The 26,926-nt window shown below is 39.2% G+C and overlaps 1 protein-coding gene across 1 annotated transcript; it reads right to left on the reverse strand.

Moving 5' to 3' along the window:
- Window positions 1–969: 969 nt before the first annotated feature.
- ATAD2 (ATPase family AAA domain containing 2) lies at window positions 970–26,926 on the reverse strand. Its single transcript, XM_031056750.1, has 27 exons — window positions 26,771–26,926; window positions 26,211–26,260; window positions 24,665–24,818; window positions 23,545–23,641; window positions 23,059–23,107; window positions 22,605–22,715; window positions 22,025–22,103; window positions 21,021–21,113; window positions 19,977–20,085; window positions 19,633–19,748; window positions 18,724–18,898; window positions 17,982–18,070; window positions 17,483–17,642; window positions 16,031–16,121; window positions 15,290–15,604; window positions 14,229–14,334; window positions 12,811–12,994; window positions 11,177–11,362; window positions 9,767–9,902; window positions 9,424–9,620; window positions 8,035–8,194; window positions 7,587–7,709; window positions 7,350–7,490; window positions 5,889–6,245; window positions 5,083–5,207; window positions 3,279–3,407; window positions 970–1,879 (listed from the first exon to the last, which is right to left on the reverse strand). Exons 1-27 carry the CDS (start codon window positions 26,857–26,859, stop codon window positions 1,841–1,843), a joined length of 3,660 nt encoding a protein of 1,219 aa, XP_030912610.1. The 5' UTR covers window positions 26,860–26,926; the 3' UTR covers window positions 970–1,840.

A 26,926-nucleotide genomic window follows, 5' to 3' on the forward strand; every position in this document is an offset into this window, starting at 1 on the left:
CGGGAGCTCCCGGGCGGCAGCCGCGCCCCCGCTGGCAAACTTCGGCTCCGAGCTCGGGCCTCCCGTCGCGCCCGGGACGGGCTGAGGGACAGCGGCGCCCCCAGCCCGGGAAGGGCTTTGCTGCCGCTCCCGCCCGGAGCTGCCGCCGAGGGAGGGCACGGCCGCAGGGTCCCGGGAACAAACCAGCGCGAGTGAAGACAGAAGGAGCGGCTCTAACGAAAAAGTCATTTCCCACACCTTGGGTTGTCGGGGTCTTTCTGTTAGTTAGAGAACTTGGTGAAGGGAGACCTCTCTCCCTTTACTACGTGCAAAATATTTTAATAAATTTTGGGTTTAACTCACACTGCCCAGTTCTCAAAAACGTTGTTTCGCTACACTATTTTTCTCATCACTGTGTGCTGTTTTGGGTTAGACAGTAAAATGTGACAATTTCCTCAAGAAAGAAAAAAATATATGGGGAACGCTTAACTGTTAACAGGTGGACACAGAAGATGGAAGATTTACACAATTGGGAAGCTTTTTAAAAATCTGCCCTGGTACAGGACCCTGTCGAGCCTAGTGACAGGAAGCCACGTTCTCAAAACAGAAGTTTTGATCCCAGGAATGTGCCTGGTTCCTCAATTCCACACTCTGAGTTTTCAAAATAATGCTCTTAGGAGATGGACTCAACAAGCTGCCTGCCCCGAGTCACATTGAAATTGGCAATGGCAGCCAAGAAGGACATCAAGTTAAGGACATTAGTTCATTTATTACATTGCCAATGTCATAAACTGCATTAAAATATAAATTTTCCATTTTTTTTTTCTCCTGAGCTTGTCTTTGCTGTATAATCCATACACTCAGTGGAGAAGAAGCTGATCACATGCAGTTCTTATTTTAAAATCATAGTATTTGTCCTTATGTCTTGCATGCAAGATTATCAATGATCAAAATTGTTCTGTGATTAAAATAGAGCAGACAACCCACCACTAAAAAGAGATTATTTTTTTATTAATACCCACCAAACAATACAGAGAAAAAAAATCTACATAGCACACCAATGTTTGAACAAACACAGTAGAAGGACACAAAAAGAGACCACTACTGACAGAGGTAAGAAACCAAACACAAAGAAGGATTGCACAGTTCGGCGTTCAGTATCGCCACACATTGTGTACACGAGGTGACAGAACAGAAGAGTGAAGAGTCATGCCACATATTTTATCATGATTTATATAAAATTTTATTTTCATATAGTTAAACTTTGCCTTATTTTTTAAATAACTATCAAATTAACAGATAAATTTTCTCTGCTGGTTTGAAGAGAAATACTTCTTCAAAACAGGGTACTGCTTTGCTTTACTTCAATATATTTATCACCAACAATATATTCACTTTTATGTAATAAACAGATATGATTCTTCCCAGGTGACTAGAAAACTATTTACAACTGAATTCAACTACAAGCCATCTGATGAACAATTTGTGTTAAAACGGTTTTCTCCAGTATTAAGATTGTCATTATTGCAAGCACGATTAAACTTTACCTTAGAAAGTTACAGTAGTAAATCTTGCTTTGTTTCAAGTTAGGTTTTCTTTTAAAGAGAGGTACTGAAATTATCTATTCAGATCTGCTGAGTTCAAAAGGCAATCACAGCAGTATGTCACATTAAAATATACATACCTAGAAGGGAAATATCAAAGTCATTAAATGACTTTATTTGAGCTTTCTTAATAAATTTTAAGATATATCTGTATAAATATATATGTAGACCTAGTATTTATTGAACAATGCAAAGAAAAACAGCATGCAATAAAAAGAAAACATTACAGAGTATGTCAAGTATGCTGAAATCAAGTATCATGGATAACTGAAGGCTGTAATTTCTTTCTTCATTGCCTAAGAAAAAAAAAGACAAATTGGGAGTCAGTGTGAATACAAACTTAAGAACCCTGTTTACTACTTCATCAAAAGAAGTGAGAATGTGTGCACACAACTGTTAGCAATGATTTAGCCAATACATGTGCTACCACCACCACTGTTCTGTACTCACTGGCTCCAACACATCCTTATGCACCCAAAATAGAGAGTAGGCTAGGAAAACTGCAGGGATCTGTATCAGGGGACTATGGATCAATGGTGCTTTCAGCAATTAGAGAGGAGACAGTTCCCAAAGAGCCACAGCTAAAAGCTGAACTGTTCTTTTCTGCACTCTGAATAAATACTTGCTAAAGTCTCTGTTTTCATACAGTAGAACTTACTCCTGGACTGACTTGTGCAATCTCTCTGAACAAGAAATATTCTTTGGTCAAAGAAGCAGAAAACAAAGAAATGAAGTTCTGCACAAAAGCTCACAAGCACCAGGATAACAAACATGCTAAATCATGTAATTTATGATAGATAGGAGAAGGGTGCATTATTCAGGAATGGCATCCCTGCATCCAAGTAACCCTCACTGTTGCACAATCAGAGCAAGAGCATCTGACTCTCTATCGATGTGCAAGAAGAGATCAGGATGACCAGGATCCAAGAGAAGAGGCTTCCTGGCTTTTTTAAGGAAAACTGAGATGCATTAAAAAATTTTATCTATTCTTATGCATGACCACCTGGAAGACAAGGTGGATTCAAGGACTTTGAAGCCGAAGACTGAATATCCAACCTATCTAAATCAACTCAACACTGGGAATGACAGACTGGGACCACGGGTTCCTGAGGAGTATTTCTGCCAAGTTCTGACAACTTTGAAATCCTCTCTTAGAAGGAGAGATTACAGAATTTTGACTCATTAGCATTAAACCTTCATAGGCAGGAAGCTCCCATATATGAAATGAAAGATGCTTAAGCCATTCTAGCTAAAAAGGAAGTCTGGTGAGACTAAAGTCTCTTCTTGTTATGCCTCATACTTACTTTCTTTTCAGGAATGGAATGACTGCTATACAACTGTTACCGTGTGTTACTGCCCACAAGAGGAGAACGGGGAAGTGACAGACTGAGAAAAGCCCCCTCCTTTCCCAGCCCCCCCAGTACTGACAAGGTACTAGAGCAGGAGTGGTGACAGACTGAGCTCAACTGCCTTGAGGGCTCTGCTGAAACTGCCAGCAGCTAAGCCAAATGCAACAATAGTTTTGCAATATGGAGAAATGTCTTCCAGACTGTAATGAACAAATCTTGTAACACAGGCAACTAAGCAGCAATGAGTAATACTAAATAACCATGACATTCACAGGGCATGTGTACATATGCATAACACACACGCCTGTAATAATGACAGAAAGTGCTACAAGACAAAAAAAATTACCTTCACTAATTCGTTTTTGTCACCATCTTCCCGGTGCTGGTAAATGCACTGGCTAAGGACAGCATACAGTTTCTCCATGCGAAATATACTGACGTTCTCAGTTACCACGGCAATAGAATGCAGCACTTGCTGAAGAAAAAAAATGGAAACCAGAGTTCAGAATAGCAAAAGATAAGCTCCAAACAGAAAAGGTAGGACAGGTGTATGGCCAACTTCCCATGTGAAACTTTTTAAATGCTGCCACAGAAGTGACTGCATGCTCCTGTATGTGTTCCTTGAGTTCTGGGCCTATTATCAAGCAAATAAATGAAAAAACTCAAAACCCCAAGCAAAAAAAACCAGCCCAAACAAAAAAAAGCAGCTGCAGTTTGGAAGGTCACCCAGCTTATTGTCTGCAAGTGAATTCCAAAGAGGCTCTCTAACACAAGCAGCAAGTTCCAGTGGCACTCCTGTTAAGGAGTCAAGTTTTCTAAAAGATGCTTTTTATGACTGTAGCTCTGTCTTCACAGTTGAGAACTCTGTAAGGGCTCTGTGGTACCATCTCTGCAGTGGGCAGTACCTTCAGAGCACACACTGCTGGCACCCTGACTCCACAGAAACCCATGAGCATTGCCTACACAGACATGAACACCTTCCTCACAGGGGAAGTGGAGGGGCAGGCACTGATCCATCTCTGCTCTTTGGTGACCACTGACAGAACCCGAGGGAACGGCATGGAGCTGTGTCAGGGGAATTTAAGCTGGATGTAAGGAAGTTCTTCACTCAGAGGGTGGTCAGGCAGTAGAACAGGCTCCTCAGGATAGTGGCTACAGCACCAAGCTTACCAGATCTCAAGAAACACTTAGACAATGTTCTCAAGCTCATGGCAGGATTGTTGGGGGTGCCCTGTGCAGGGCCAGGAGCTGGACTCTATCCTTCTAGGTCCCTTCCAACTCAGGTTATTCTATCATTCTATGAACACAAACCCATAAAATTTGCTTGCTTAGGAAGCCTGTCTTGAGAAGTTAATTTCTCTCTTCTCACTTAATTTCTTATCATGGCAGGTAAACAGCAGCCCCCTCTGGTTTGACCCACCTCCAGGACCTCAACCTGGCAATTTCCTGAATTCTCCTCACTGCAACATCTCCAGAAAAACGCCAGGTCCATCTACCCTCTCCAATTCATGCAAAGGAACTTCTTTGACCCCCTCCAGCTAGGCACAATTTTGACCCTTTCACAAACTGTATTGTAGGGTAACAACTTCTCTCCTCTAGGGGACTGGAAAAACCTTCTAACACTGTACCTATATGAATGTAAAATTCTGTCACTGGATTTTGAAAGTGTTTGAGAAGATATTAGTATTTTATCCAGAATGACCTTTAGGTCAACCTGCTAACTTCAAAGTCTTAAAGTCATCTCTGCTAAAAATCAATGTACTCTTTCAGTTCCTAATAAATGAAAACATGCTAACAGCAAGCCAAAACAACTCCCCAGTCCATCATAAAAACGGCCAAGACACTAATAACCAACAGCACTACCAGTTTGTCAGTGGGCTGTTTAAAATCTAACAAGCCCTTTTACATTAACAATAGGAGATAATCCAGTCTCCTAAAATTTTAGTTCACCAAAAGCAAGAACAGCAGCCTACACTAGCTGTGGAAACAGCAGTCATAGTCCATTATAGGCTGAATTATTTCACCAGCTATATATCCCTCCCATACTTTGTCTGAATTGGCACTGGTTAACAACTGACTTAATTTACAACTCTGTATGTAGCAAGAAAATGTCCTAACTTGGTATTAGCAAAATTAAAAATTAAACTTACCTTAAGCTCACAGTAATCCACAAACACTCTCTGTGTGCCAATTTTCACTGCCTTCCCAACACATCCCAGCTGTTTCTCTTCCACCTGAGAAGATCTTGCACGAGTCATACGGTGTACCCACAAATCTGGAATGACACAAATTTCTTAAGTCAGGATTTCTCTTTCTCTGAAACGCAGTATGAGTGAAGTACCCTGTACTTGGAGAAGAGAACCTCTCTGCAACAACAGAGACAACTGTTACCATTTTTCACTGATAAAGGTTTGACACTTTTACCTCCTTTCTGGCAAAAATCTCTGCTCCATGAAAACTAGAGACTTGAACACAAAAAAAAACCCAACACTAGACAAAAAGGCAGAGGAAAACCAGGGGAACACATCCTGTTGCCGTTACAGCACTGCGCTGTAAAACTCCAAAGTAATTTAGGTTAGAAAACACATCTTACACTGCAAACACTAGGACATAACTCCTCTATTCCACACATGACCCTGGGTGTACACTGTTTGAAGTACAGCTTTTTAACTTATACTTGTTATTGCTGGAAAGATCCTCATGCAATAAAAGAAAGCCAATGTTTGTTTTTCAGTTAGGTACTATTTGAAAAATAAACGGCAGAATCAGAAACTCAGCAGCTGCAGAAATACACACACTTGGCTGGCACAACTCAAGGGGCAGCACCATTATGCAAGAAACTGTGCACCAATTTGAGAGACAACTGAGAACAGAAATCAGGAAGGCTAAAACCTGGTAGGTAGTGTAACCCTCCTGAGGAGGAGTAAGGAAGTGAATGACCTTTTTGATCTCTCACCATCTGAACGTCCATCTTCAGAAGTTCCGGCTTTTTGACAGTCTGGCATTTCACTCTGCTCTCTTAGGTCCAAATGTTCTCTCCTTTTTCCAGAAGGAGATTTACCCACAAGGGGAACTCTCTCTCTTTCATTTTCTGTCCCATTTTTCTGTCGTTCTTGAAGTACATTTTCATGTTCTTCGATAGGAGTATCCTGAGAGGATGCAAATTCAGTGCAATCTGTGCCAGACTCTTCATTGCTCTCCACCTCATTTTGGTCTTCAGGAATTTTATTCTCTTTATTGAACTGAACATTCCTCTTCTTTGCTGCAATACTTGAAGACTCTCTATTCCTTTTGCGTTTTCTTTTTGACTTCTCTACAAAGAGATACAAGAAAAAGTAATAGAAAACAATACCAAAACAAGAAGGACGCTCATCTTACTTGTCTGACAAGGAAAATGACCAAATGAGCTTAAATACCACTGCCCATCTCCCCAGACATGTGTCTAGAGAAAAAATTGGTATTTATTGGAGTCAGTTAGCGACTAGATTTTAAAAGATCCAGCTACAGAATTTAATTCACAAAACCAACAGCTTCAAGAGGTTATGAAAACAGAAGTCTTACTTTAGACAGGAAGTCTTACTGGAAAGCAAGATTATTAAGTGACTTAGTCATCTAATATATGTGAACATAGAAACATATTTGGAGATGAACCTTCAGAATCTGTAAACTTCACAGAAGTTAGACACACATTGGGAAGAGCTGAAGAGGCACTTTTAAGGGAGTATTTGCTGGACAAAAAAATCCTCCATAGAGATTCACACCTCATAAGCTTTCTGATTCAGTTAACCTTGTTCAATACAAACTTGTAATTTTCCCTTCCAGAAAACCCACCATCCTTTGTACTCACAGAGTACCACACAAGGCCTATGGGTCAAGTCTGTGGCAACATTCTCAGACATGCCAGCAAGACCAGGAAATGTCACATCATGTCATGTGTTTTAAGGCCTTTTTTCCCCCATGTCTTATTCATGGTAAAACAGAAGAAAATAGTGATCTTTCCTTTACATGTCTATGATTATTGCTCCTCTTTTTTTAACCCTTTCCCCTTCAGTTGGAAATCACGGGAATAGAGTTTAATATTTGAGGGCAGGGAACGGGAAAACACTATTGCATATAACTAAAAACTAGGTAAGCATTCAGAAACTGCCATGTACAACTTTAAGAGGTAGCAATGTAGGAGCCATTAAATAGCATTTGGGCCACCAAGGGCAGCACCTTACATTGTCAACCAGCCATTGTACTTGGACTTTATAACCATACTGAATGAATGACCTCTGGATTTATCCCATGTTTTGCAGCATATTAAAAAATATAATGCCTCTGGCATGAAGAACCAGGCATCACAAGAACCTGTTAAGTCACAAGAACAGAGGCTTCTGCACCTTCTCCAGGAAAGCCTGAGTAAAACACAACTTGCCTTTAGAGCAGGGGGTACTGACATCCACAGGCACTGCTAGGATCTTCAGTTTTTCATTACAGTTTGGATCTGTTTTCTTACACCCAGGAACAGAGTCCTCTTTTGGCATTACACAGAAGGAAGAAGAAGCACAGTCTGAACCTTGCAATAAAGAAGAGAGAGCAAAGAATGATGTGTTGCATGGCTGGTTACAAATACTGAGATAATTCTTTAATTCTTCAGTGCCAAATAACACACCTCTCTGCTTACGAGACTCTTTGATTTCTTGGCAGCGTCGTTCGAAATCTTCATCCATTTCCTCCCTCACTATGGAATAGGCAGTGTCTCTCAAAGCGCAGGCTCTGTGCCTGAGGAGGCGATCTGAAATTTTACAGTCACAATTGAGTACTTTCTACCAGCCAATGAGCCCCTTTATTTTGTTTACCTGGAAAGTTTTTTGTCTTGTCACAGGTAGGTTCTGAAAGGTTATCTCGGTCAATCTTTTCAGCATGACAACTGATAAGTTAATTTTAAAGCAAAGGCAGTAGCTTCCAATCAACATATCTATCACAATTTCATGCCCAAATAAGTTTATTTGATACTGCAACATTCACAACCTGGCCAGAAATGCTCTCTGGGGCAAATGATACTTATCAACTTGTACATTTAAAATTTTTACAAATTAGTGATAAAACCACATCCTCACCTCCAGGATCTTTAGCTGGGTTGTACTCTAAAGCATTGCTACAGATTAGATCAATGTCTTTTAGAAAGTCTCTTGCAGTTGGGTACTGGTGCATGTCAATCTTGGACAGAACTGTGGAGAGGTCCATGGGTTGTTTAATAACAGCATTGTAATCAGGTACCTACAAAAGAAATATACATGCTCAGAGATTTAACACAGCAGCCACCAAAAATAATGATTTTCATAAAGTCAAATAAAGGACTTGTTAAAAATCTCAATATGATACATCCAAAGATCCAATTAGCTTCTTGAAAACAGAAAGGCTATTTCAGCTGGCTTTGAAGAGACAGGCTGGAAGAGGGCAAAACAAAGAAGCAGGGAGGTGAGAAGAATGTGTGGGGCAGAGAAGGGAACTAGCATCCAGAGTGGAACTTGTTTCACTTCCTTTCAGAAAATAACAGCAAAAAACCATTTCTCAGTAAAGTCACCTGAAATTCCCTTTGGTTTTGGCAGCAAGAAAAAGGATGCAGGAATTGCACCTTTGAAGCACCTGTCCTGGGCACCTAGAATGAGATAGCTGGACCCAGAGGTGCCTATTTCTTTATTCTGACAATAGAAGGAGCCTAATAACTAGCTCAGATGAGGATATCTATGTTTGTTTAGATTATTCAGATCTAGAAATTACAAGGAAAGGAAAGAAGTCAGTGGACATGTGGGGAAACAAGAACTTGTGGAAATGCAAAGCTATCTCAAATTTCCATCTGACTTGGAAGTATGTGCCCCAGCCTACTCTTATTCAATGAATTAAATGAGAAGCATATGGGAGGAAGAAAAAAAATCACACAGCCTTTATGATTGATCTTATAGCAAGGAAAGTCCCCTGAGAACAGTCTGAAAATACGACAAATTGCTGCTTCTACTCCTGTTCTTGCAGAAACTATTGAAAGACAATAAAGAGCTTTACACTTTATTAAAACAGCCCTGGAAGTACTGTTTATAATTACAGAGAAAAAGAGAGATCTCTCCTTTTTAGTGCTGTAATACACCTACGTATCAAAGTCTTTTTACAAGCAAACTGTGCTGGCATTTTATATAATTGGCACCCGAACTAGATGATCCTTGTTGGATGACCCTCCTAATGGAAATAATCTCAAGTTTTAAAGAGGTTTTGGAAGGAACACAGGCACTTAGTGAAAACTCAAATAACAGACATTTGAGTGACCAAGAGTCAAAAAAAGTAAACGCAAAACAAAACTTCACTTCCCATATCCTGGAGATTCATAATACTATGATCCTAAAGACAAAGATAAACCTTCCTAGAAACAACACACAAACACTGAGGAACACACACACACAGAAATTGTGAATACACACAGGTATAATGGTATTGCAGATCAACACTAGATTTACCTCCTGTGGGTCAACAGGCTTTGTGAATGCCCTGAAACGTCTGTCAATGAGGAGTCTGTGAGTCACGTCCCGCAGGTAAATCCTCAGTTCCCGCAGCGTGTCCTCCTCCTGCTCCTCCAGCTGTTTGAGTTCTTCCTCTGACAGCTGGCGAGGCTTTGGGGGCGGTGCTACAGGCAGGACTTCCAGGGGCGCCCGAGCTCAAATGGAAAATTTTAGTCAATTAATGCTACTCAAATACAAGCACATCAAAAATAATTGATAGAAAATTGCCCCAAAGGAAACACTGTATTGTATTAGCTGTTAACTTACTGCTAGCAAAATTTTGTGCTTTGAATATCCTCACCTGAGTTGTTTTTTGATGCAGGAGGTTCAGCAGCTTGCTTCATAACTAAGTCCGCAAAAAAACTTTTTCTTTCAGCACAGGTAGGCCACTGGATTTTGAAAACTTCTTCACAATCATTATTAAATAAAGCTTTTATCTAAAGCATGAGGAGAAAAGATATGTCAGATATAAGGTCACACACATTTTTTGTAATTTTTTATATTCTATTCCAAAAAGCTGAGTACCTTTCTAAACTAAACTGAGTACTCATCTGAGTAAGATAAGCTATGTAAAGTTGTCTTCTTGGCTTTGAAAGGCTTAATTTTCATAGAATGGCAAATTAAAACACCTGCTCTGAGGAATAATACCATCTAGAGTTTAGGCTCCATGAAAAAAAGGTGTGATAAACCACACAGTTGACAGTCACCACTTCCAAGGTTGGTTATTTTGTATTTACCTGCCTCTCTGTTCTTTAGCTCAAATCTTATGGCAGCTATGGAGGGAATGGGCAAGGTTCAACATACAAGTGCCAGCTTTTTGTTAAGCTGGCTTTTAAAATTCTGTTTTTAATTAATTTAAATGAAGTGTCTAAAGTTGTATATTTCCAGGTTGTACTCTGTTTTTCCATCTCTATTATCAAAGGGCATGGAAATAATTTCATTCCTTATTTTAGAAAGCATTTAACAACATCACAGTAAGTTTTGCTACCAAGACAAAATAATCAGAGCATCATGTTCACATTTTGAACACCTTCCTTTAACACCCCCTGATGTTGTTTCTGAAATCCCAGGGCAGCTTGAGAGGACTGGGGAGGTAATTTTACCACCACAAATGTCCAGAAAGCTCAGCAGGTAGTCGTACTGAATTTTGTTAAGGAATACAACTAAAAATTGATTTCCAAGTTACTTAAATGGAAGTTGGACTTTATCTTTCCAGTATGTCAAATTTTCATCTACCAAATGTAAAAAGAAATGGAAATAATAATGAAATTATTGAAATTTGAAATTACATTCCATCAAAAACAGTGTGACCACTGTACTTTATCAGTAAAAATAGCTTTCACTTTTCAGTAAAACAATCTTTTTCCTATCTCAAGCCCTGTATATTCTTCACTAAGCACACACCTCACCATCTTGCAGTCACCAAAATGACTGCCTGAAGCAAATTTGTTCATCTGTCTAATAAGGATCAGTGTGTGAGAAGGGTGAAACATTTGGGTTAAAGTCAATCTTTTTACTCAGAAAACACTTCAGACAAATGCTTTCACACCATTGTTTTGTCTAAGCAAATTTTAAGAAACTTTTCAGAGTGATTGGGTGCCTAAATAGTAACAGCATGAATTTGCTTTAGAGTAGTACAGCACTGCCATGCTTAAAGGAATTATAAACTAACAAACAAAAAAGGAAGAGTAAAAGAAGTATTGATAAATACCTCTTCTGGGAGATCTCCATGTTTTACATCAGTTGTTGCAAGGAGCAGAACTGGAGCAAATGTTGGAATGTTCTGCAGTAGTGTTGTAAAAACGGCTTTCACAGTAGGTCCAACAGTGTCCCACCACAAAGGGATTTGTGGGACATAAATGATACTTGGTGCTGTTCTTTGAGCTTCTCGCATCAACTGGCAAAATGAAAGCTCAGATAAGAAAACTACATCCTGTAGAACAGGATACTAAATAACTACACATCAAACTATCTTATGAAATAGGAGTACATGAAGCTAAAACATCAGGACAAATCAATAAATTAACTAGTCCTTAACAATAAGGTAAAATTTTCACTATGATTCAAACACAGATATGGCTACACAGACAGAAACAGACTTGAATCTCTGCCCAATTTCAAAACTCCTTATGTGTAAGAGAACTCCTAAAGAGCCTCAGCACTCAGCTAATCTGGTGGTACGCCCAAAAAACCACGACCAGCCCTTCAGCAAGATGTATTAGCCCAGAGAAATTGCCACACAAGTGCAACAACACCAATTTCAGTTCAGAGCACACACACAGGCTCAAAGACCTATGTGAGAAGCCTGCTTACAATGCATAATTTCAAGCACATTTTATAAGAGGTGACCATTCTTTTGTCTGCCTGAAGAGCTAAATCACAACTTCTTACTACCAAAGGATCCATCAGAGCAGATGATATGCTTTGGAAGAGCACAAGCCAGTGCTTACAGATGGCACCTCAATCACAGGAGACAAAATGCATCTACTGCCAGAGGGAAGTGACAAATTTCTCTATGTGCCCTCTCAGATTAACAATATTCAGAGAGTTCCTGTCAAAAGGTGGGGAAGCACACGTGGTATATCCAGGCAGTCACTACACAGGGTAGTTACTCATCCACAGATGCAACCATCACATAACAAAAGGAAAATTGCTCCTCCCATGTGACAAACAAGCTATGGAATGTGTCTCTCCTGACTACTACAGTTCTCCAATGCTGCTACTAAATGCCAAACAACAAGATGTATTCCCTGCCTAAACTAAAGAAGGAAACTGGCACTAATCTGGTAATATTTAATTTTCCTAGTGAAGGAAAGCACACTAGTGTAACAATCTAAGTGTTATATGAATTTTAATTCCTTTACTGCATGTACTGCAGTGCTGCAAGCTGTATATGTAAAAGAAGAAACCCTTTCCCCCCAAACCTTGACTGTCGTATGAATGTAACAATAAACAGGGTTTCAGAAAGTGCATGATGCCATCAGGCTGATGCAGAGCCATCTATGGAGAGCACAGAGGCTTAAGAAGCAATGAAAATTTCCTGGATCCAACAGAGACCAGCAGGATTTTTTGCCACAGAGAGTTTTATTAGCAGCACCTCCCATCTTCCTGAGCTGCTAGCAACACTCTCACTACTTCCTTTCAAAAGGAAAACATGACTATGTATACCATCCTTATACAGTATCATTCCATCTGGAAAAAAGCAGATTTCCAGACAGAAGTAAACATAAAAGCCTATTCCAACCAGGCCTCCTCCCTTAACAATGAATTTTGCTTATTTCACAAATTTACATACAGTTTATATTCCATTTATGAGTCATATCAGATTAATGAGAAAAAAGATACCTGTGCACATGTTTCTTCTGGGGATGTGATGCTAACAAACAAAGCAGGCAGGTCTAGTGTATAAACAGGAAACTTCTCCAGGGCATGGATTACTGCAGGTGCCAGATGAAAAGCCTGCCCACACCCTGGATCTTCAACTAATAAGAACCGTGGCCTGAAAGATGTTGGCTGGCAACGAGGATTTCTATAACAGTAAGAAGAAAACAAGTTTAAAAACAAGTGATTAATAGGCACACAGATGTTGAAGTTTTTTCCTATATGCTTTTTTTTGGTAAATACACTCCCTGTTCCATGAAATAATAAGCTAGACTGATCAGGAAGACTATCAAAGCCTATTTTCTCAAGAACTGGTACCATGCCTCCACTAAGAAATCCTGCCAGGCCCCAGCATGTCCGCCATTCCTTTAGCTGGGTTAAGTAAGAGATCTTAAATCCTTCAGGGAAGCTGTCCAGAAAAATACACACACAAAACTGGTCAGTGACCTGATATGGGGCCGAACAACAACTCTTTTTCTAAGCACAAACCAATCTCAGTCTCTTCACTCCATGTACACTACTATTTTCAATAGGCCTTGACTTTAGGTAACAGATCTCTCCACCTGCCAAGTTTAGCTAAAATTTGGCTGTAGTGCCTGGAGATGATGGCAAGGAAGAATACCAACATTTCTAGGAAAAAAATTAATGTGGGCACTGAAACACATTAGCTGTATCTGAAGAAGCACACAATTGGATTGGCTAAATTACTTCTATGGTTTTCTCTCTGAATTGTCTGTTAATTTCCTAATCATCTTGTTTTATGAGCATGAAACACTTGTGAAGAAGTCTGTGGGTTTTTCTACCTCAAGGCTGTTGTACCTTTACTTGCTGAAGTCAAAGATCTTAGAAGAATAACTGACCCAACAGTGAGAACAATAATCTACTGCTTCAGCTGTTGATTTACACAACTTCCACCATAAAACATCAAAAGATTAACAAACTCTGTAGGCTAAAGGTACAAAATGCAGACATTATTTTTCTCACAGTTTTAACAAGTTATTTCTGAATTTATTTCTGACTTAACAATCAGAAGGCAGAAGGGAGAAGATGGCTACACAAATCCTTAGGGTTCTTTTAAGCTAAAAGAACATCTTTTAGCAGACAGCACATCTCTTGGGTCTTAAACCCTTGGATTAAATCAACATGTTCTAATAATCTGTGGACCACTGACTGAAGCAAACAGGGCAGGGCCAGTCAGTTTGATGGGCCAGGGCAGTTTACTTGGTTACAACATTAGTACCCAGTTGGATTTCACACTTACTTCTTGCAAATACTGACCATCCCCCACACACCCATCACTCCTTCATCCAGCACCCCTCACAACAAAACAGTTTACAGACTAAGCCATCTTAAAATGTAAACATAAAGGGGACAAACAAAACCTGTTTAAAGTGAGGAATTCTGCCTTTTCACCATCAGGTACTTTGTGAGTTGGATTCTCTTCAAAGATTGATGGCGATTCCTCTTCACTGTCAATCACATCATTTCCTAAAATAGGATTTAAAGATGAGAGCTTTGTTGACTTTCCTGAATAGTTCAAATCTGACTCTTGCATTAATACACCTTTGAAATCAGTGCAGGAAATTATTCTCTTGTATTTTGTTTGAGGACATACACTGTATGCTATTTTCTGAAGGGTTCGTTCTACCACAGATGTAAGGAGATTGCACAGTTTCTACAAAGCTGTCCTGTGTCCCACAATTTGCATCAGGTGTCTCTGCTGACAAAAACTTGGGAGTTTTTTTCCCCTTGGAATCAATTTGATTAGGAACAACGTCTGTACTTCCTAGACACCTGAAAAACCCAATGAGGCCACTGCTTTTTGAAAGAGGTTCTCCCACCAAATGTGAGGAAATTAAGTGAATGTAATGACCACAGACTTCCATTTGTCCAGAACTATTCAGAGTATAAAGACCCACACAACTTTTAAGTGAGGCTTCTTGAAGATCACAAAAGGGGAGATAATGGGAGGTGGGCAACAGAGAGGGGGGTGCAATTATCCATCTCCCAGCCCCAGTGCTTTCATTGTGCTGGTGGGTCTCTGCCTCTGTTTCATCAGCACAAACAATCCCAACTCTACCAGGAGTGATACTGGGAGAACACTCTCCAGAGGTTAGCACAGTAACTAACTATTCACAGACCTCCATTAATCAAGAGGGAGTGTACGAATATCGATTTGTTCTCACCAACTGACAAACTAAACCTGATTAAGGCTGATGCAGTGAGGAGCATGAGCTCACCTATGCTATGGAAGCCAAGCCCTAAAGTACAACAACTAAACCACTGTGTATTGCAGGTCACTCACAGCTGCCATCCAGCACTCTGCACATCCAGGTTATAAAACTCAGCTGTCATTATGGCTGAGGGGTTTATATGTGTTATTACACATATCAGAAGCTTTTGCTTTGGCAAAATTTTAAACAAGTGGGTGATGTTGTTATACCTTGTTGTTGGTCCTTCTTCAGTGCAAGCTCTGCGTGGGGAAATACTCTCTGTAAGGCTTGTAAAATTCTTTCCAACGTGTTTTCTAACAGTGGTTTTAAAATAGGTGATAGTGCTCGCCCAGGTGAAGCCACAGCCCTCTGTGAAGCTGGAACAGTCTTCTGCATGGCCATGACAAAATCCTTTGCTGTTATTTTAATGGAAGCGATGTCCAACTGCAGCTTCTCACTCCTTTCATAGATCTGAGGATAGCGGCGCCGCAAAGCACAGAGAGCAGCTTCAGCGCATAAGGCTTTAATATCAGCACCACAGTACCCTAATGAACAAAGCAAGAATCAAATGTTGTCAGGATCAGGCAACACCGAAGTCAAGGCCAAGAATTCTAAAGTGCAACAATGAAAGACTTTGCATGCAGCCAAAAATTAACAGGGTAAGAGATAATTTAAAGAATTACTACACTGCAGAGAAGTTTTGACATGTGCCTCCAGAGCCTGATAGCTTGCACTAAGGAAGCAGCCCCCTAGTCAAAACTTTACTCCTGGGAAAGAGGGCCTAAACCTATTCAGTGTTCTGAGAAAAAATAAAACTGAAAGCAGCATCTGTCTTGGTTTGCTCCCAAGACATGCCAGATGCATCACTGCCTCACTCTACAGCAAGGCACCAGAGCTCAAGTACTGCCTGGAACAAGCTCTGGTTCCCCACAACTCAGCCATGCAGCAACCCACAATGTTTTCAAACTCACCAACACATTTCTCAGCCAGCTCTTCAAGAAACTTGTCCAATGGCTTCAGGGTCCAATCTCGTGTGTGAATTTTGAAAATCTCTTTTCTTGCCTGAAAACAGAACACTTGCATTTCAGTTTGCCCTAAATTTTCTCTTAAAACAACCACAACACAAAACCCCCAAAACTCTCACACTAATACAAATACTTTTCTTATCTGCTAAACTCTGAAGTATTTTAAGGGTCGGTTAATATGTTGTTTTTTCAAGCAGAAAATTTCCTAGTTCTAAATTTGTTACATTAAAATCTTGCTGGGGGCTGCAATGAAGTAAAAGGCAATTTACATCTTCCATAAAAAAGTGAGTTTTCACAAGTGTGAGGTCCAGAAGAAAACACTGTAGTAAAAAACACCAAACTTAACTTTGAACAGATTTTTTACAGAAAATTCTCTCAAATTCAGCAAAATTTCATGGTTGCAGTCTCATTAGTTCATCAAATTTGCTCTTCTGAAAGCTCATGCAAGGAAAACAGTCCTAGCACTCCATTCCCAGTTGCTGCTGTTACTATCAAGCAGAACAATAGCTATGACTCAAATTACTGTCACTCATGCAAAAAATGTAAAATGTTGCCTATCCCCATCTCTGATCTTAGCAGGATTTTCATTGAATTATTTGGTGGCACACGGACTAACTATGGCAGATTTCTTCCACACTGGGGAAGTGTGTATTAGATCTGTTTCATGGAATCTCCTCTCCTGTTCCTGACAGCACATAAAAACTGGAGAAAAATGATTTTGTTAAATGCACTGTTTAGTGCACTTTTACCAGGATTCAATTCAGCACTTTCCAGAAAGTGCTAAGAAAAAGAACAGTGACAGCCACAAAGAAAACACAAAACCTGCATTCCAGTTGTGCTTGCTACCCCCACCCCCAATATTTTTTTCATTGCCTATTGTCATTGAACTAGAAGCTTCCCTAGCCCTGCACCTGTGCAGTGACTTCACATTTTTGTCCAAGTCCCTATTAATGAGTACCAGTAAGAACACCAGGTCCTAACATACTTAATGGTTCCAGCACCAGCCTGGATCAAAGCTTTTGTTACTAAAAAAAAAAATTCTTGTCTGCACACCATTTCTTTCAATTTCACAATGCTACAGCAGTTCTTAACTAATTCATGAAGTCATTTTTAAACATTTTCGTGAGTAGCAGCACCCCATTTTCCTCACTGGTTGCAGAGAAACCAAAACTAATAATAAGAGGACTAAAACTACCTATTACAATCATCTTAATGATATATTCAGTGCCAGGTCTGCCCTCCACAGTACAGCACAGTCTCTCCAGTGAGCCCTCTTTTGTCCAAGCAGTACAATACTGAGGAGACTTTCACTGCTCCACAATCCTGCTGTGTTGCAGGGGTTTGTTACAAAGATGGACTCTGCCACATTAAGCACTGAGGTGGAGTTGAAGTTCTGACCTCTTTGTTTGGCAAGCTGAAGAGAAACTCTCGATCAAAGCGTCCCGGTCTTCGTAAAGCAGGATCTATAGAATCCAGCCTGTTGGTGGCTCCAATTACCACAACCTCTCCTCTGCTGTCTAAGCCATCCATAAGTGCCAAAAGTGTTGATACAACAGAGCTAAGAGAAGAATACAGTTTTTACTCAGCAGTTAATTTTCTTCAGTTCCAAATCATCACCAATGCTCACTCAAAGGACAAGCTCTTTTTGATAAAATGCTGACTAGAAAAAGACAAATAATTTTAAGATATAACAAAATAGATAAGGTAACACAGACCTTGTGGTGGCATCAAGTTTAGTGAATTGGTTTTAATTACTATTTAAAGATTATCTGAAATTAAGTAGTACTGAATTACTAGTTTTCAGGATAAATGAATGTGTCACATCAAGTTAAATAAGTTGTGGTCTTCTTTTCACAAAGATCAAGCAGCTTCCATGTTGATAGAAAACATGCCCCACCTATGAACTTGGTCTTGTTTACTGGAGCGTACAGGAGCAAGACCATCAATCTCATCAAAGAAAATAATTGAAGGTCGCATCTGGTAGGCCTACAGTGAAAACACAGAAATATTGACATCAGGAAAACAGCACTGTTTGGAGGAGAAATGCACAAACAACACTGGGGTTGCAAAGTCATTGGAAGTAGATTTTTCAGACCAGCATCAGGGATTTCTATTCATTGATCAAAAGTAGTGAAGTGTTGTAACAGAAGGCAGGAACATAGGTCAACCCACTGAGATGGGTGACAGGAAACAAATCACATCACTGGTTTTTACAGCTATTTGGCAACCACCAAGAACAAAGCCAGGACTTAATTGTATTACAGGCTCTGGAAGCAACCTTTGTTACCAATTTCAAAATACCCGTGCTTTCAGCCTGCATTTGTTTTCCTCTGATCAAAAGTCACCACTTCTTGAAACCTTTTTTGCAGCTGTTTGGATTTTTCTTTCCTGAGGCAAGGAGTTGGGGGTGTATGTTTCTTTGCAAGGTTCTCTTGACTGCTTTACTAATTTTTCCTAATTGATCTCAAGACTTCCAGCCTCTAAAAATGTTACTGAAAAACGAAACACTGACAATCCCACTTCAATGGAAGGGGTTGACAAAAAAAAAAAAAAAAAAAGGAAAAAGAAATGTCCTTGACCACAGAACACAGAAAGTGAGTTACAACTCAGACAGAACATAATGCACATTTCAACTGTACCTGATCAAATAACAAACGAAGCTGTCGCTCCGACTCCCCAACCCATTTACTCAGGCAGTCAGCACCTTTTCTCATAAAAAAGGCTACTCTCCTGTCACCTTGGCTACATTCATTAGCAAGTGCACGAGCAACCAATGTCTTTCCAGTCCCTGGTGGGCCATAGAATAGACAGCCTCTGCAATTAAAAAAACCAAAAAAATTCACATAAGAAAAATATCATAGAAAAGTACCTGTGACCACCCTCATCCCTGAAGCACACAACTGTTCTCTCTTAAAGCTCTCTTCATTGTTTGTTATACTTTTATACTTTCAGTAACTTTTAAAGTTACTGAAAACAAAGAAACTTAAGTCCTATTGCAATATAACATGACTGAGTATTGATGGCCTAGAATATAAAAACCTAACAATTAAATCACTAATAATTTCATTTCATAACACAGAACCCATTCAGCTGTGTAAAAAGTGGACAGATGCATTTTTAGCACAAGCACAGCCAGCACTGCAAGTTTCTAGTTACGAGTCCACACAACTGTAAAGCTGATACTGGAACTCTTGAAAAAAAGAGTTGGTGGGACAGACAATTGGACTTCACCTAAACAAAACTGCAGATGACCACCACTTACAGGCTGATCAAGTCCACTTACATGTAGAACTCAAAACCACTCTGCCATCCCCTTTTAGAAGGCAAGACACTTTTAAGACACAGTCTCACCACACCGCAAATCTTTGAACCTACATGTATGCTGGATTCCATCCTTTTTTAAAAATTATTTTTTTCTTCTGCTAGAAGAACCCAAAAGCATCAAAACTTAAAATTCTGAAGCACGGAAACATAACAATACTTCAGAGTTGAATATTTTCTTGAAAACAGATGAATTAGAATTTACAGTTTTAAATGGCAAGCCTTACCTTGGAGGCTGAATTTTGAACCTCTCAAAGACTTCTGGATAAAGCAATGGAAAAACAACCATCTCTTTTAAAGCAGAAATGTGGTCAGCAAGACCACCAACGCCATCAAATCGTACCTAAAGATGGAGACATCAGAACACATTTTAGATGTTAAAGTTGCAACCTCAATAAAGTTCCATCAGAAATTAGATATCAGCACAAAGGAAACATTTGTGCCAATTTTCAAACTGCTTGAAACAAAACTGTAAGCCAAGGAAGTTACAGACAGCACATTACTGTGCTGTCTATAAGGTTTCATAATTACTGAAGATGTCTCAGTGACATAATGAAGTAAAAATACTCACTGAACAATCTATTTGCACTGGATCAACATCAGCCAGACTCGCTCCGATCTTCATGCGATCTTTGTGAACTCCCTTTAAGTCACTTTTCCGAAAGTTGACAGGAAGAGACCTGATTTGAATTAAGGAGAAAAAGAAAGGTGCTTTCTAACTTACAATGTGTGGTTTTGATTTTCTAATAATAGCATGTGAATGCAGAAGACCTTATAAATGAGTGTAAACTTCCTGAATTGTTAAATATTTATTCCAGCTGTTTTATGTTTAATGTCTGTGAGTAAAGAAAGGAAAATGGTCACTCCAGATATTAAACTGAGTTAATTATTTTAACAGCTCTCAGCACTTATAAATATACATGCCAGTCAACAGATCATATATAGGAATACAAGCTTAAAACAAGATATTCCTTGTTTGCAGACCTTGGGCTGACAGTGATTCATGTGAGGAAGAAAACTGCCCCTCCTGACCCCCAGACACACTGACGCTTTTCAAATACTTTTAATTCCTGTATTCAAGAAGTTACAGCCCAAGCTGATACTTATTTCAGTTGGTTTTAATGTTATAAAGGCTGCCTATCACTGCCAGTCCTTCCCAAGGCCCTGGAACCTGTGTGCCAACAGACTACTCTGAAAGGCATCTGAGACATCAGGCTGAAAACATATCTGTTAGACTGTTACTAAAATAGTTTTTCTAGAGCATTTGCTAAGAAATCAAATCCCCGTCATTTCCTCTATTTATAACATCCCCTGTTATAGTGGCTTTCTCTCTGAATCAGCTACTGTAAAGCACAGGAGCAGCAGAATTTTGCATTAAGAAATTTCATCAGTGTTGTTACCCCCCATCCCACCTAGAAATCAAACTTTTAGAGTGGTTTATTAAAATCCACTCTAAAAATCCAGTTGTAGAGAGTCCAGCTACAGTTGCATCAACAGAAAGGATTGCCAGAATTTAGAAACTGAACAAGATGAATACGTTAACACTACACAGTTAGGAAGATGTAAAGTCCTCCCAAGCAGTCTCCTTCCTCCCCAGATCTCCAATTGCATTAACCTTCTTAAATTTCTGTTCTTCCTCTGCCTCTCAAAATCCTCTTCATCATCAGATGAGGAAGAGGAATCACTGCTGGGGACTGTAAGTCTCCGCCTGCAAACATTCAAACAAACAATTAAAAAATGAAAATAAACAGTAAGTAATATCAAAATTGAAGTGAACACTGTCTCAGTTTACTTTGAGATCTAGTAAATGTCCAGATTATTGTACTCCTTATGAATCTGATTCCAAAAAAATTTCATTTTTATTAGGAAGGTAAAATGTTGAACCAGTGTGCAAAGAAATTTCTTAAGCAAGTTACTCTTTTTGTCCACATGCTCTCACCCACAAATCAAGTTTCACTTAGCATTATGTATCTACTCTGTGAAACATCAACCTCTTAATTTCAAAATTTGGTTTCATAACTCCCTCCTTCCATAACTGCCTAATTTCAAGGATGCTAAATAAAGCACTCCTATCTAGCAGCAAATGGCATTCAACACTTGCAGGATGCTAAACCTATTTGTCATTACTATTGAAATTTGTAATTTAAAATTTCACTTATTTTTCTTCCTTTAAGTATAGTTTCATACAGAAACTGGAACTGATTCCAAAGAGAAACCAGAATCAGTACCTGAGTGATTAAAAAAAATTCATTAAAACTTCCATCCTCTCTCTAACTAAATTGGTTTTAAGAAAATAATTTGCATCCTTCAAGATAAAACAGTCTGAGATTTTGAGAGGGAGATTTGGCTTAAATTCCAGAACAAATCAATGGAGTTATACAATCTCAGCCATAACTCTCATCATCACCACAAAAACTGCATTTTCTAATAAAATCTAATGGTCAATGAAGCAGATGGGCTTTCCTCCAATATTTGCTTTCTTTATTCCCTCAGACTACCACAGCAATAACCATACTGTTAATATCTAATTACCAAGAGTCCAAAAACCCTTGAAAGCAGTATTCAGTCGTGTGACTGACAGCACTACTGAGAAAGAATTATCACTAACCAAACTCATACCTGTTAGTTCCCTTGCATGAATCTCTCTGTCTGACAGGTGAAGACCTGTCTGAAAAATACATCTTACGTTGTCTTGGTTCTGCTCAAAGTAAAAAAAATTGGAACAATGTTACAAACAAGTTTAAGAGAAAGCAGGATACTAAAAGAGGCAGAGAATGGGATGTGTATCACCCATCTCTAAGTTCTAGGGAAGTTTCAAGGATGGGGAGGAAGAGGTTGTTTTTTAAAATCAGTGCACAATAAAAGCAAAAACACACAGCCCTGTGTTTTAAGAACTGAAAATCACAGGAGTAAGGTCATCCAGTGTGTTTACATACTATTCTTTCAAGGATACATAATATACATAGTATATTTATTGAAAAATAAATACATAGTATTTTTCTTGAAAAATAACAGTAATGATGCTGAAAAGCAAAGAAATAGAATGTGCAGAGGATATATGCATTTAACAAAATTGCAGATAAGATATTTGAAAAGAAGTTGAATGTGTGTATGTACTTTCATCCTTAAAAAAACCCCGTAACACTCTCACTTGCATGCAAGTAATTGGTTTTTAAGAAAAGCTGTGCCTGTAACCTACTTTGCAATGGAGCTTGATAGCGCTCAACAGTTTTCCTCTGCCGAAAGGAGTAACGCTTTCGATTGTCTTCACCATCATCTTCTTTGGCTTCACTTTCCTCTGAGGAACCCCCTGCACACCAACATGACATTGCACTGCTTAAGTACTGCTGCAAATTATATTAACTTCAAAATGCACTACCTCACGTGTATTTCCACCAGTCCACAACCTTTCCCGCTGTAAGAGCTTTGGACAAAAAACTTGTCTTTTGCTCTGAAAACCTGTTTTGAGCTCACTATAGTACAGCCCTAGAGTCTGTACTATAGACTGTGGCTTGTAATGTCAGTAGCAGCACAAATTCTTCTCAATAGATGAAAAATACCCAGTAGTTCATCCCATCTCAATTATTTAAGACAAAGTTTTTGGCTAGAGCATAGTCAAGAAAACTTAAAACAAACTTATCCAACAATGCTACCTTGATTATCAGCTATTTCTTCATCAGTCCTTTCCATATCGAGGCTTTCCTTAAAAAAAAACCCAAAAAACAACACAAACATGAAAGACCAATCACAAATAAGCAGAAAACCTGTGGGCATATTTGGTGCCTATACCATCATTATCAAGGCATTCCATATACACAGAAGATTTAATTATTGTACAGCAAAAGAGAACAGGAACATCATTCTGGAACCCAGGATTAGTAAGATTAATAAAAAGGGTTTCCACTCTAAAATAGGAATGCAGATCCAAACGAAAAAAAATCTGAGAGCAGGCTATGACAATGTTTAGAAAACAGTGACTGCCATTCAAAAGGACAGCAGACTAACCTAATTTAATAAAACTAAAAGAGAAGAAATATGATTGTTATCATGTAACCATGAGTTCCTCTTGGGGAAGGAAATCATCTCCCTATGTTAAATACCCTACTTATACAAAACCAGCAAAATAAATTAGTATCTACTTCTTCTGCGTCATGGAACTCCTCCAGGTCTCCCATCCTTCGCCGTCTACGCATCTTCTCCATGTCATCCATCTTTTGCAAGACTGCTTCTGCAGTACTAAAATACAAAGTTGACATATGAAAGCAAAAATAGGCAAGTACAGAAAAAGCCCATTTATAACAGCACACATAACCACCATATTTTAATACAGTGTGCACAACGCAAGGCATTGACACTTAGCCAAATTTTTCAATGCTCCTTAAAAATTATGTCAAATGTTAACTTTTTTATAGAGAGAATTAAGAACAAATGCATGAGTATACACAAACATACATTGTTTTCAGTTTTATTCTCCTTCTCTTGATGAACACAGTAAAAAACCCCAACTATTTTAGTAGGAAAAAAGAATTCTGAAGATCACAGCAAAGTAACAAAGAAATTATGGCAGTTTTTCATAGCACTTAGGTTGCTCTGCATAATAGCATTGAGTCACTTGGTTCCCAGCCTTCTTCAGACAACAGATTGCTTCTCTACACTGCTATTTGAATTTCACATTGATTTTCAATGACTACTTATGCTAGACACAACATCTTACTGCTGTTACACTTTGCAAACCTTTCAGAAAACAAATTTGAGTCTGGGCTTCACAAAGGGAATTAAGCCACAGACAGGCAGAAACACTTGGATTGCTTCACTTTGCAAGTATCCAACTTTCCTTAGTATCTTAAATCTATTAAAAGTCACAATGTAAACTGATTGTTTTGGTTCACAACATACAAACCTACCCAGCCCATACATACCAGACCAGGTGGCTCAAAGCCCTAGCCTGACCTTGAACACTTCCAGGGAGCGGGCATTCACAGCTACTCCAGGCAACCTATTAAAGTGCCTCAGCACCCTCACAGTAAATAATTTCTTCCTAACATCTGATCACTCAGATATAGCACATACATAGCAGCTCAGAGGAAGTCTCAGCCTGACCAGTGAATGCAAATAGCTCTTGCTGCCAGGAAAAACAATACCTTTCCCTGCTGTCAACAGAAGGAGAAACTCCCTAGCCAATATTTTGCCATAGTACAAAGGGTTGCTAATAAGGCTCATGGTAGTAGCTTTGTAAGATGGTGAGAAAGATCTCCTTACTTTGTTATAAGTTTGTCAAACAGAACAGATTCATTTGTAGTGGCGTAACGGCTTTGCCGAAGCCTGCAGCTGCGGCGAACCTCCAGATCCCCGTTTTCCTCATGGACTTGCTCTGCAGCTTTTGCATCAGCTCTGGTCTTCAGTGTTCTGGACACTAAAATGCAATAATACATAAAACTTTCTGTGATGGAAAATATGTCAGCCCCTTTAGTTCACTCTTGCTCGAGAAAAATGTAAAGCCCCCTACCTTTTATTTTAAACATTTAAATACTGAATTGAAAGTTGTTTTTGTGATCACAGCATTCAACTTAAAGAACTTCTGCTTAAACTACATATTTAAAAGTTTGATTTGTACAGCAGCTTTTTAGTAGACTGGAAAGCTGAGATAATGAAAACAAACACCCAGCTTTTGTTCCATGTAGGAGGCAAATTTATTCCAGTTAGCTCTCTCTGGGAAAGTGAAAACAACAAATGCCTACCTCTAAGGTGTTTTCCCTCTATTCATGTAAAATTGTATCTAATAGCTTTTTCTAAAAATTGCTTATGTGAGAGGTCTGTTCTAAAGATGCCTGGTTTTGGTATACTGTCTGAGCATGCATCATTTTCATTTTCTGCACCATGACACAAAAACCCAAGAAGACAAGAAACGCCTCAAGATAAACTCCTGAATATAAAGAACCCAAAAATACACAAACTAAAGCAAGAACTTTGCTTGCTTTGAAAGAGATCTGTCCAATATTTACCAGATAGCATCCTCTACTATGGGTTCATTACAACTATTAAAGAGAGGTAAGTGAGAGAGTAACAGATGTATCACCACGTCATTTTAAACACAGGTAGGTTTGATCTCATCACCACCTAAAACTAACCACCTATAAAACTAACTCTGAGCTCAGTAAATAATAATTTACATTACCCAAGAAAAACTTGAGTTACTACACATAAAGTGCATTTTGGGTCCCTTCCCATGTTCAGCCTGTAGCTGGCACAATGCTGCCTGGAGCTAAAGGATCTTCCCAGCTGCCACAAAGTGGCCTCACAGCACCAAGCCTGCTTGTGTACTCAGCATGTCAAGTTGGTTCAAAGGCGAAATGCTCAACTTCTGGGACACCTTCCCCATGCCAGCATGCATCTCATGACTGAATTACTTTGTAACTGTGTACAGTACTGCACTATCCCCTCCTACCTGAAAGACTGATTTACAGTTAACCTCTAAAGGTAACCAGCTCTGCAGACCCCAGAAAATCACTGACACAAAGAAACATGAGCTAAGGAACAGACTCTTTAAGGCCTAAAAATTCAGGAATTCACACTGCATTCTTCCCAAGCCTGAAAGGAATTAATAGCATCTCCTCCTATTTGTATCTACCTCTTTTCATAAAACTCACTGGAAATTCCTTTCTTTGTTATATCTGTTCTCACTTCAGGTGATTTTGGCTGATGAGTTCAGAACTTTTTGGGGCCAAGTTAAATGGACAAAGTGACAAATGCAATCCTTCTCAGAAATCTGGCTAAAAAGGAATCCTAAGGAATTATCACTACTTACCTTCTTTATAGTCTTCCTTTTTGGGGCCTGATTTTGGCTTTGGCAACTGCCTACATTAAGAAACAGAAGAGAAGAAAAGAGAACAGAATTGTATTAGAGGTATTGTACAGAAGTACTGAATCACATTGCATTGCACATTTCCCCCTCAGCACAGGGGAACTTTAATCTGGTGCTCCATGTCACACAAAGAAAAGCCTGTAGACTCCAGGGAAGATTTGGATCCCGAGTCTGCTGTGTACCATATGCATGCAGCTCTCTAAGGACAGATATTTCCCAGCATGCTCATCTTGATGTCTCAACAGGGCAGGTAATATCTCAGTAACCAAAGTGAGGGAGAGATCTCAAAGGACCTGGGAGGAGATACATGCCTTTTGTAGAAGCAGAACACTTTTACTAAGAAGAGTGTTTCTAGTCCTAAGACACTGGCACATTAACACAGTCACATTCCCTTGTGGGTTTTTAGCTGTAGATTTATCATGATGTGACTCACTGTGCACGCTTTCACTTTTGCTTTTCATTCTATGACTTCAATAGAGATTGAACACCTAGAAATATCATACCTTGAAAAGTGTCGATTGACATTTTCACTTAATATCTCCATGCTTTTGTCAAAGCTCGACTCTGAGCAGCGCTGCATGTTTTTTCTCATTGATCTTAAACAGTGTCCATTGAAACATTCAATGTTGCCCGAGGAAAATTTCTAGGAAAAGAAGGAA

This window comes from Geospiza fortis, unplaced genomic scaffold, assembly GCF_000277835.1.
Source record: "Geospiza fortis unplaced genomic scaffold, GeoFor_1.0 scaffold111, whole genome shotgun sequence".
NCBI lineage: Eukaryota > Metazoa > Chordata > Aves > Passeriformes > Thraupidae > Geospiza > Geospiza fortis.

Excerpts from the sequence above, each read along its gene's own strand:
- ATAD2 (XM_031056750.1), bottom strand. The coding sequence starts at position 26,859 with ATGAGAAAAAACATGCAGCGCTGCTCAGAGTCGAGCTTTGACAAAAGC. Across the intron at positions 22,716-23,058 it reads AGAAATAGCTGATAATCAAG|GGGGTTCCTCAGAGGAAAGT; the intron begins GTAGCATTGTTG and ends GTTGGTGTGCAG. Across the intron at positions 7,710-8,034 it reads CCCAGCTAAAGATCCTGGAG|ATCGCCTCCTCAGGCACAGA; the intron begins GTGAGGATGTGG and ends GTAAAATTTCAG.